The 12,168-nt window shown below is 43.3% G+C and overlaps 1 protein-coding gene across 1 annotated transcript; it reads left to right on the top strand.

Annotated features, from left to right (window-relative positions):
• Positions 1 to 508: 508 nt before the first annotated feature.
• Positions 509 to 10,571, top strand: LOC117469711 (venom prothrombin activator notecarin-D2-like). The gene is given in 10 exon segments (XM_034114192.1): positions 509 to 584; positions 1,120 to 1,280; positions 1,553 to 1,577; positions 1,700 to 1,813; positions 3,376 to 3,507; positions 4,403 to 4,761; positions 4,763 to 4,780; positions 7,562 to 7,679; positions 7,753 to 7,943; positions 9,402 to 10,571. Coding segments are annotated over 10 exon segments (1,614 nt in total). The 5' UTR covers positions 509 to 511; the 3' UTR covers positions 9,825 to 10,571.
• The last annotated feature ends 1,597 nt before the right edge of the window (positions 10,572 to 12,168 follow it).

Here is a 12,168-nt window from a genome sequence, read left to right as displayed (position 1 = left end):
ATATTAATTATGGAATAAATAATTAAATATATAATAAATAAATTATAAAATAAGAACAATTATTACTAAATATATCAATATGGATAGTTATAAGTAAATACATGATAAATAAATAATAAAAAACTAAAATTATGAAATATTAATTATGAATTATAGAATAAATAATTAATTATATATAAATTATAAAAATGAGTTTTAATGATTTAAAAACGATATAAATAAATAAAATGAACCGCAATTTTAAAATGTCTTCCAATCAGTGCTTTGACTTTGACAGGCTGAAATGGTCGTAGCACTTCCTGCTGTAGTTTCCAGTCTGCAAACACATGTTGACATCAGCTGAGTCACAGTTTAAACCTGAATGAATGTAAACACTCCCTCAGGTCGTTGCCCTCCTCCCTCTCTCACTCCCTCCTCCCTCTCTCCTCCCTCACTCCCTCCTCCTCCCTACTCCCTCCTCCATTACTTCCTCTCTTCTCTCTCAGGTTTTATTCTCCGTTGTAGCGGCGCCATGTTGACGTCTGTTTGTGTTCTCCGGCTGACGCTCGGCGTCCTCCTGCTGCAGCTGATCGCCGCGCACCAAGGTACCTCATTTACATATTACAGGCTCATTTACATAATCCAGGTGTGAAGGGGGGGGGGGGGGGGGGAGTGTGAGTTGTTGGTAGAAGGCCGGGGGTTGTGTTGACCCTTGACCCCATCCGGTGTGCTGGGTTTAGTTCAGAACAGAAGGGCTGAAATTATTTCCATTTTCGGGTAATTTGAAGGTTTTCTTACCAGATAAATTATAGCTACGAAGATGCTTCTCATTGGGAGCGTCTACAAAAGGGTCTTGAGTGGAAATGTCAAAGGTTTTAAGAGTTATTACAAAAAGCACTTGTAGAAACGCTCAGTTACAAATAAATCACAGAAAAACTTAAATTTAAAAATATAAAGCGTAAGGTGTCCTTATGGCTAACGTGGCTAATGTGGCTTACGTGGCTAACAAAGCTAATATGGCTAATAAAGCTAACTTGGATAACAAAGCTAACATGGCTAACATGATTACCCAGTTTACTCTAACGTGATAGAATTGTGTTTTCAGCGTTTTCCAGAGACGTACCGATGTTTGTGTTTCAGTGTTTCTGGACGACGACTCGGCGCAGCAGCTCCTGAGCCGCCGGAGACGAGCCAACAGCTTCCTGGAGGAAATGAAGCAGGGCAACATGGAGCGGGAGTGCATGGAGGAGCGCTGCAACTGGGAGGAGGCGAGGGAGATCTTCGAGAACGAAGACAAAACGGTGAATATCTCCTGAAACTCAAACACCACGAACACTTCAGAGATCTGAGTCACTCTCAGGGACAGCTAGCACTGAAGCTAACGCTGTGGGTCGCTTGTTGACGGTACAGCTTCTTAGGAAACAACAGCAAACATTCAACATGTTATTCTAAGTCACCAGGTTCAGATATTGATCAAAAGTTTCTTGAAAAAAGTCACAAAAAACCTTCATTACCTATTTTTCCACTCATGGTTTGAGTTGAAATATTTAATTCTCTGTTTTATTGTTTTCAGAATGAATTCTGGGCCAAATACGTTGGTAAGACCTTTGTTATCTACTCCTATAGGACCATCTGGTTCTTTTGAACATCTATCTTTCAATATGTGTGAAGCAGGAAATGTACCAAAGAAAGCAGGAACTGAGTTGTTGTTGTTGTTCAGATGGCGACGCCTGCCTGTCGGTGCCCTGCGCTCACAACGGAGTGTGTAAAGACGGGATCGGCAGCTACACGTGCTACTGCAAAGACGGGTACCAGGGCTTCAACTGTGAGATCGGTACGGACCGCGAAACACATCAACAAACACATCAACAAACACATCAACAAACACATCAACACCAAACACATCAACACCAAACACATCAACAAACACATCAACACCAAACACATCAACAAACACATCAACACCAAACACATCAACAAACACATCAACAAACACATCAACAAACACATCAACACCAAACACATCAACACCAAACACATCAACAAACACATCAACACCAAACACATCAACACCAAACACATCAACAAACACATCAACACCAAACACATCAACAAACACATCAACAAACACATCAGCGCCCTCGAGACTGATGCTAGTGATGCTAACACTGCTTCCTCTAAACGGATGCTAGTGATGCTAACACTGCTTCCTCTAAACGGATGCTAATGATGCTAACACTGCTTCCTCTAAACGGATGCTAGTGATGCTAACACTGCATCCTCTAAACGGATGCTAATGATGCTAACACTGCTTCCTCTAAACGGATGCTAATGATGCTAACACTGCTTCCTCTAAACGGATGCTAATGATGCTAACACTGCTTCCTCTAAACGGATGCTAATGATGCTAACACTGCTTCCTCTAAACGGATGCTAATGACGCTAACACTGCTTCCTCTAAACGGATGATAGTGATGCTAACACTGCTTCCTCTAAACGGATGCTAACACTGCTTCCTCTAAACAGATGCTAATGATGCTAACACTGCTTCCTCTAAACGGATGCTAATGATGCTAACACTGCTTCCTCTAAACGGATGCTAATGATGCTAACACTGCTTCCTCTAAACGGATGCTAATGATGCTAACACTGCTTCCTCTAAATGGATGATAGTGATGCTAACACTGCTTCCTCTAAATGGATGATAGTGATGCTAACACTGCTTCCTCTAAACGGATGCTAATGATGCTAACACAGCTTCCTCTAAACGGATGCTAATGATGCTAACACTGCTTCCTCTAAACGGATGCTAATGATGCTAACACTGCTTCCTCTAAACGGATGCTAATGATGCTAACACTGCTTCCTCTAAACGGATGATAGTGATGCTAACACTGCTTCCTCTAAATGGATGCTAATGATGCTAACACTGCTTCCTCTAAACGGATGCTAATGATGCTAACACTGCTTCCTCTAAACGGATGCTAATGATGCTAACACTGCTTCCTCTAAACGGATGCTAATGATGCTAACACTGCTTCCTCTAAATGGATGCTAATGATGCTAACACTGCTTCCTCTAAACGGATGCTAATGATGCTAACACTGCTTCCTCTAAACGGATGCTAATGACGCTAACACTGCTTCCTCTAAACGGATGATAGTGATGCTAACACTGCTTCCTCTAAACGGATGCTAATGATGCTAACACTGCTTCCTCTAAACGGATGCTAACACTGCTTCCTCTAAACGGATGAAAGTGATGCTAACACTGCTTCCTCTAAACGGATGATAGTGATGCTAACACTGCTTCCTCTAAACGGATGCTAATGATGCTAACACTGCTTCCTCTAAACGGATGCTAATGATGCTAACACTGCTTCCTTTATCTCTGCAGTTATCCCCGAGCTGTGTGAGAATAAAAATGGCGGCTGTGAGCACTTCTGTAACTTGGCCTCGGGAAACGTTCAGTGCTCCTGCGCCAACGGATACTTCCTGGGACCGGACGATAAATCCTGCGACTCCAACGGTGAAACAGACTCTCTACGTGTTAGCGATGCTGTACCTTTGGTGTTTACTTGGAGGATATCTTCAACTAGACAGAAAGTGAAAGGGTGGTCAGGCTAAATATCTCTTGACCAGTCAGAAGCATCAAGGAGAGGCCTGTGTTGAAGCTACTGCTAGCCTAGCAAGTTACCTTCTGTAGTTCCTTTATAGCCCAACATTAGCCACCTTTAGCTTAGCGGTGGTGACGTGAAGTCATGTGACTGTGCTGTAGTTCCCTTATAGCCCAACATTAGCCACCTTAGCTTAGCGGTGGTGACGTGAAGTCATGTGACCGTGCTGTAGTTCCTTTATAGCCCAACATTAGCCGCCTTTAGCTTAGCGGTGGTGACGTGAAGTCATGTGACCGTGCTGTAGTTCCTTTATAGCCCCACATTAGCCCCCTTTAGCTTAGCGGTGGTGACGTGAAGTCATGTGACCGTGCTGTAGTTCCTTTATAAGCCCAACATTAGCCGCCTTTAGCTTAGCGGTGGAGACGTGAAGTCATGTGACCGTGCTGTAGTTTCCTTTATAGCCCAACATTAGCCACCTTTAGCTTAGCGTTGTGACGTGAAGTCATGTGACCGTGCTGTAGTTCCTTTATAGCCCAACATTAGCCACCTTTAGCTTAGCGGTGGTGACGTGAAGTCATGTGACCGTGCTGTAGTTCCTTTATAGCCCAACATTAGCCACCTTTAGCTTAGCGGTGGTGACGTGAAGTCATGTGACCGTGCTGTAGTTCCTTTATTAGCTTTTTACTTCAGAAATCATGAAGTGGTGTTAATATGTGGAGATTATCCTGAACTAAACATGCAAGTATCAGAAACGTTTGTTTTTAGAGATTATTTCCTGCAATAACCCAAAACTCCGATCTCTTGCAGACGTCTTTAAATGCGGCGCCGTCGTGACGGAAAACGTCCGGACAGTTTTCCGGTACGACCGCCAGAACACGACGACGCAGGGCAACGGGTCGAGTCCGTTGGACCTCAGCTTGAACTCTTCAGTGTTGAACGAGACCACGGTGATGGAGAACGTCAACATCAGCGACTTAATGAAAAACATCAGCATCAGCGACTTAATGCTTGAAAAACATCAGCGATGGCGACTTCCTGCCGGAGAACAGCGACTTCCTGTTGGAGAACAGCGACTTCCCCTGTTGGAGGGCGCCGTGTTCGAGGAGACGCTTTACTCTCAGATGGCGAGTATGACGCGCATCGTGAACGGAGAGGACTGTCCCTCGGGGGGAGTGTCCGTGGCAGGTAAACACTAACATGTTAAACACTACGCAGATCAGCCGCGGCCGCCAGGATTTCAATTGTGGGTGGGCCAATGTAATTTCAGCTTGGCCCGTTCTAATAGATGTTTCTCGTTAACAACAATTAAATTAAAATAAATGCCTGCATATCATTGAAACTGTGTAATGCATATTCCCTTTTTAAACCTCTTCTCTTTTAAACATTTTAGACCCTGATGTGTGTCTGTGTGGTCAGACCCTGATGTGTGTCTGTGTGGTTAGACACTGATGTGTGTCTGTGTGGTCAGTTAGACCCTGATGTGTGTCTGTGTGGTTAGACCCTGATGTGTGTCTGTGTGGTCAGACCCTGATGTGTGTCTGTGTGGTAGACCCTGATGTGTGTCTGTGTGGTCAGACCCTGATGTGTGTCTGTGTGGTCAGACCCTGATGTGTGTCTGTGTGGTCAGACCCTGATGTGTGTCTGTGTGGTAGACCCTGATGTGTGTCTGTGTGGTTAGACCCTGATGTGTGTCTGTGTGGTTAGACCCTGATGTGTGTCTGTGTGGTAGACCCTGATGTGTGTCTGTGTGGTTAGACCCTGATGTGTGTCTGTGTGGTTAGACCCTGATGTGTGTCTGTGTGGTAGTGTCTGTGTGGTTAGACCCTGATGTGTGTCTGTGTGGTTAGACCCTGATGTGTGTCTGTGTGGTTAGACCCTGATGTGTGTCTGTGTGGTTAGACCCTGATGTGTCTGTGTGGTTAGACCCTGATGTGTGTCTGTGTGGTTAGACCCTGATGTGTGTCTGTGTGGTTAGACCCTGATGTGTGTCTGTGTGGTTAGACCCTGATGTGTGTCTGTGTGGTTAGACCCTGATGTGTGTCTGTGTGGTTAGACCCTGATGTGTGTCTGTGTGGTAGACCCTGATGTGTGTCTGTGTGGTTAGACCCTGATGTGTGTCTGTGTGGTCAGACCCTGATGTGTGTCTGTGTGGTTAGACCCTGATGTGTGTGTGTGTGGTTAGACCCTGATGTGTGTCTGTGTGGTTAGACCCTGATGTGTGTCTGTGTGGTTAGACCCTGGTGTGTGTGTGTGGTTAGACCCTGATGTGTGTCTGTGTGGTTAGACCCTGATGTGTGTCTGTGTGGTTAGACCGCAGCCTGTGTCCTTTTTAGCGGATCTAGCGAAGTGAGCGGCCGTGCGTAAAGGCACTGGTTCTCTGACGCGGCACTTTTCAGAGGCTGCAGATTTATCACTAGCTACTTCCTTCTGATACTGCAGAGCTTTCATGAGCTGAAGGTACGTTTCATCCTAAAGCAGCTGGGCAGCAGATACTGTTGCTTCACACTCATAAGCTTTGCTGATTTGGGCTGGAGAATGCCGCGTCAGGGTGCGCTCTGGTAGTTGCAAATGGCATGACATTTTAGCTCTACGTTTCTTAATCATTTTCCTAGATATTTAGTCTCAATATGAAATGAGGAATCTCTTGCTTTGCACATGTAAGAATTATGTCCGGTGAAACTTTACGTGTTCCCGACCTTTCTCAATGATCTCTCCCTGTCGGCCCTCTGGGTTGAGTAGCTGGTGGAGGATGGTTCCATGGTCAGACTTCTCGCACTGTCTGTAGTTTGTATTTCTCTCCATAGCTGCATTCGTGTTTACTGAGAGCATAGTCGATATGTTTCCAGTCCCTGTAACCATGGCGACTGAATGTATCTTCTCCGCCGGCCCCGCCTCTCTCACTAAAATGCTGGCACATTTTACAAAACACACTGTCCTTGCTAATGCTATACTCCAAGAATGTGTAGGCCTACTTGTCATACCAGTGGGCAGCGGAGCTCCTTTTCTTTTGTCCGAGAAGTGTCTGAGGGTACTTTATGAGCTTTGGCTGTGTAGCCGCCGGGTCATCTATGGCTGAGAGGTCCGGCACTGGGATGCTATTTTCTGTTATCCTGCAACGGATGCTACGTCCCGCAGAGGGACTGAGCTCAGCGGGGCACAACATTAAACACACTCTCGTCTCTCTGAGGCGGCACCTGCTGTGAGGATGATGAGTGTGGGGGTTTCCGGCGGCGGCGACTCTGTTCTTACTCTTTTAAAAAACCTGAACATCGATTGTTGTGACATCGTTAGTGAGTGCGGTATATTTGTGTGTCTGTCCAGTCCACTGTCTCCCTTCATCTGCGCGCGCCCGCGAGACGTTCTACGATGTGTTTGCTCCCGCGCTTCCACTATGAGTTCGGTCAAAATTCACATTTTGCGTTGCCCGATTACATTAATTCTTGTTGCTTTTAATTTTCTACGTTTTTAAAGGGAACACACGTTTGCTCTTATTTTATTATTTAATTAGTTTTTGATAATCAAAAATAAAATGTTGGAAACTATATTTTCGCCCAGTCATTTTTGATCAATGGGTGGCCCAGTGACAGAGTGGGTGGGCCTAGGCCCAGTAGGCCCACCCATAACGCCGCGGCTGACGCAGATGATGAAGATGATGAAGATGATGAAGATGTGTTTGTTGATGTGTAAATTCATTTATTTGAAAAAGTTTTTGATTATCAATTAATTGGGATTTCAAGCAAAGATTGAAAGATGGTTAGAAAATCTGAGGATTTGCTTTAGTTTTCTACGTGGGAATGAATTATTGGAGGTCAAATGTTGTATTTTTTAACAAGGCGATAATGGTATACGTTGTCATCAAGTCCAGTTTTTTATCCTGTCTCGAGTTGCTTTTTTCTTTGAAGTTTATTAAAGAAGTCTGGAAGTCAGTTTTGTTTCAGTATAACCAGTTTGTATTTGGTCCTTCAGGCTCTCCTCCTGAACGAGGACGACCGGGGTTTCTGTGGAGGAACGATCCTTAACGAGTACATCATCCTGACGGCCGCCCACTGCATGAATGCCTCGCGCTACATCTACGTGAGACTCGGTAGGTCTGACGACCCGAATATAAAACAGGAGGCAAGATTTATGTTGCCACGCTTTAACTGAAATACGTACAGGGGAGTTTGACGTGTTGGTGGATCACGGTAACGAGGCGAGGCACGAGGTGGAGACGATCATCACGCACCACAGATACAAGCCGGACACCTCACAACCACGACATCGCGGCTAATTGAAGCTAGCAACGCCCATCAAGTTCTCCCGCTTCATCCTGCCTGCCTGCATCCCTGAGCAGGAATTCGCTGAAAAGGTGAACCTTCAAACGTGTTACACAAATAAGTTTGACATTCAGGGCCGCCGTGGAAACCACACAAAGATATTCGGACAACCTTAATGAACCATGGTTGTGCCTTTAAAGACACTAGATTTATTTGAACTTGTTGATGTTATTGGCCTCTAAAGTAGTTGATGCTAAACACATTAGCAAACAAAAGACCATCCAAGATACATGGCTAACCCTCTGACAATGACAATTATTAGTTTTGAGGTTCCTCAGGGAACGGTTATCGGTCCTCTATCACTTCTATTGAATGTAACATGAATGAGTTTTGTGTCCTCAGCAGCAGAACCGACATACTAACATCTTATAAGGAAGCAGCAAGCGTTGTGTAAAGTATTACTTGATGAAACTAAAAGATAAATATACATATAATTTCTAAAGAAACTGAAGCATTCAGTGGCCAAGTCGTTCCAAACTTAGCTCATATTTGTTTTTCTAATTCTGGTGAAACAGAAGATTTAAAGAGGAGCTTTTGCATGATTATTTTTGTAAAAGTACCCCCTGGTATGATTACATTAGCTTCCAGTGCTAACTCTTTACCCCCTGGTATGATTACATTAGCTTCCAGTGCTAACTCTTTACCCTGGTATGATACATTAGCTTCCAGTGCTAACTCTTTACCCCCTGGATGATTACATTAGCTTCCAGTGCTAACTCTTTACCCCTGGTATGATTACATTAGCTTCTAGTGCTAACTCTTTACCCCCTGGTATGATTAATTAGCTTCCAGTGCTAACTCTTTACCCCCTGGTATGATACATTAGCTTCCAGTGCTAACTCTTTACCCCCTGGTATGATTACATTAGCTTCCAGTGCTAACTCTTTACCCCCTGGTATGATTACATTAGCTTCCAGTGCTAACTCTTTACCCCCTGGTATGATTACATTAGCTTCCAGTGCTAACTCTTACCCCCTGGTATGATTACATTAGCTTCCAGTGCTAACTCTTTACCCCCTGGTAGGATTACATTAGCTTCCAGTGCTAACTTTACCCCCTGGTAGGATTACATTAGCTTCCAGTGCTAACTCTTTACCCCCTGGTAGGATTACATTAGCTTCCAGTGCCAACTCTTTACCCCCTGGTATGAATAAGTTAGCTTCCAGTGCTAACTCTTTCCCCCCTGGTATGAATAAGTTAGCTTCCAGTGCTAACTCTTTCCCCCCTGGTATGATTACATTAGCTTCCAGTGCTAACTCTTTACCCCCTGGTATGAATATGTTAGCTTCCAGTGCTAACTCTTTCCCCCTGGTATGAATATGTTAGCTTCCAGTGCTAACTCTTTCCCCCCTGGTATGAATAAGTTAGCTTCCAGTGCTAACTCTTTCCCCCCTGGTATGAATAAGTTAGCTTCCAGTGCTAACTCTTTCCCCCCCTGGTATGAATATGTTAGCTTCCAGTGCTAACTCTTTCCCCCCCTGGTTCTACAGGTGTTGATGCGGCAGCCGGACGGCATGGTGAGTGGTTTCGGGCGCACGGGCGAGGGCCGGCAGCCATCCACCATCCTGCAGCGTCTCTCCATGCCTTACGTGGACCGGCTCACCTGCAAGGAGTCCACGCAGCTGCGCATCAGCACCAACATGTTCTGCGCCGGCTACGACACGATAGCCAAGGACTCGTGCCAAGGCGACAGCGGCGGACCGCACGTCACACGCTACGGAAACACATACTTCATCACCGGCATCGTGAGCTGGGGCGAGGGCTGCGCGCGGAAAGGGAAATACGGCGTTTACACTCAGGTGTCCAAGTACATCCGCTGGATCAACAGTGGCATGGAGCAGCTGATGCCCAAAGAGAAGAGCGGCAGGCGGAGGAAGAGGCACCGCGGCCCGGCCCGGAGGCTGCTTCTGTAAACACCACGCCATACACCGCTAACCATGTAATCAGGGATTTATCTGTCTACCGTTCATAATCTTTACGTTTTTAAATTGTATTTGCGTGCGGTTCATTTAGGCAACAATTTCTGTGTTTCCATTTTCTTCCACATTTTTAAAATGCCATATTCTGAACAATAAGAAAGACTTGTGTTAACACATTTTCTGATGTACACACAATCCTGTTTTGTCTTTGGTCCTTTTTAATTTGTATATGTGAAAAAGCACCAGAATAAATATAAAACAAACCGAAAGTACCCTTTCACTTGGAAAAAGACGGTATACTGTTCGTAAAAGAACCCTTAAATACTTTAAAATGCAATTATAAATGAATTGGTCAGAATTCATTAGTATTAATTGCCTTGAATATAATATCAGTTTCTAAAAAGGTTTACGCTAGCATAGCTAGCAAAACAAGCTAATCCCTGTTATAATGTTGATAATTACTTTAGGGGTTCCTCAGGGCTCGAGTCTCGGTCCTTTATATTTTATATATAGTTATTTTAATCGAATTTTTCATTTATAGGGCGGCATCTGACATATTTCCATTTTACAAAGAAGCTTTTTGATCAGTATTGTTAAAAGACAAGTGCAATTTTGATCAATTTAACAATTAAAATGTATTACATTTGTGTAAGAAACTGTGTGTTCGTGTGTTCTGTCTAAAATGTGCCTTTTCAGCTTAAAGAGAAGGTAAATAAATAAATAAAAACAACAACAGTGGAAGTCTTGTGTGATTGAATCTCATTGCAGATTATTTTAAGACATCGTCTTGGATTTTGGGAGATTTTAACAGTTATATTAGAATATTTTATGACAGATTTTAAGGTTTGTAACGTAATGTGGGGTATATCGGCTAAGGGTCTTGTTGGGACATCACGTCTCCCCTACAGTGTGTTTTTCTGTCTATCCGGGGGTTGATTTTAAATGATTAATCCCTTGTTTACTCGGGGATAAACAGACTCCTGGAGTTCAGAGGTCGATGCTGTTTGTTTAGAGAGAACCGGTCAGAGTCCACTGCAGTGTTTACAAAGAGACATTTAAATACCGTTTAACTCTTTAACGCAACACACCTGATGAGGAGGTGAAACACTGACTCCTCTGGGAATATTGAGTTTTAAAATCTATTTAAAATGTGTAAAACTGAACTCCGTAATTTAAGACAAAGCTTTTTTAAATTAGTAAATTTGTGAATGAAGTCTGGTTTGATTTAATCACGAGACTCCTGACAGAAATCAGTGTGTGACGTCAGTGTGTAAACAGAGTGTGTGTTCAGACACTCAGAGTCATGGCGGTCAGCATCATGTCGGCTCGAGCGTCTCTTCTGGCGCTAACCGCTTGCTTCCTTCAGGTTCTCATCCAAGGACAAGGTAAGACATCGGTACACTGCGAACTTAGTGCAAATATCAGCTGTCGTTTAATTTCAAACAGGCCAATCGGGCGGGAAACTGAAAGGTGAAAAGGATATTTCAGACATAAACAAATTACAAATTATCCAGTTTACACGGTGGTCTATTGGTGCCAAAAACACTGGTTTTTAACTTAAAATACACTCAGTGTCGTAATGAAGAATTAGTTTGAATAACTATTACGTTTTATATTCATAAAAATAATCATAAAAATAATAAATATCTATAAACTACAAAGATTTTTATTTGATATTAGTAGTTTTTTTGCGGCGCTCGCAACCAGGACGTCGCATACAGTTAAACTGGTTTATTTATATTATTTTATATTTATTGTCAGTGTTTCGGGCCCCCTGCGCTCGCGCGCGTGCTAACCTGTTTTATATATAGTATTTATTATTTATTATTTTATTATTGTCAGTGTTCGGGGCCCCCAGGACGTGTTCCTGCGCTCGCGGCGCGCTAACAGGTTCCTGGTGGAGGAGATTCTGCAGGGGAACCTCGAGAGGGAGTGCCACGAGGAACGGTGCAACTACGAGGAGGCGCGGGAATACTTCGAGGACACGCCCAGTACGGTGAGGGAAAACATTATTAAAGAATATATTAGTATTTGTTGTATTTTTTATTTTAGATTAATTCTTATTTTTCTTGTCTAAATATATTTTGTAATAATACTTCAATTCATATATTTTATTTATCTTAATATATTTGTTAATTCTTATTTAAGTACAGTTATTTTCTTTTGTAAAACATTTTTAATTATTAAATATGATAACTATAGTTATAATAATAATTAAGGTGATATTTTAAATTACTTTGTAATGTCTTTGTTTGTCTTCAGAATGCCTTCTGGACCGTTTACTACGGTACGTTTTCATTTCAACTCTAAACTAATACTTGTTGTTTTCGTCATCATT

Source organism: Trematomus bernacchii, unplaced genomic scaffold, assembly GCF_902827165.1.
Source record: "Trematomus bernacchii unplaced genomic scaffold, fTreBer1.1, whole genome shotgun sequence".
NCBI classification, from domain to species: domain Eukaryota; kingdom Metazoa; phylum Chordata; class Actinopteri; order Perciformes; family Nototheniidae; genus Trematomus; species Trematomus bernacchii.
This window is presented reverse-complemented; position numbering and strand designations above follow the sequence as displayed.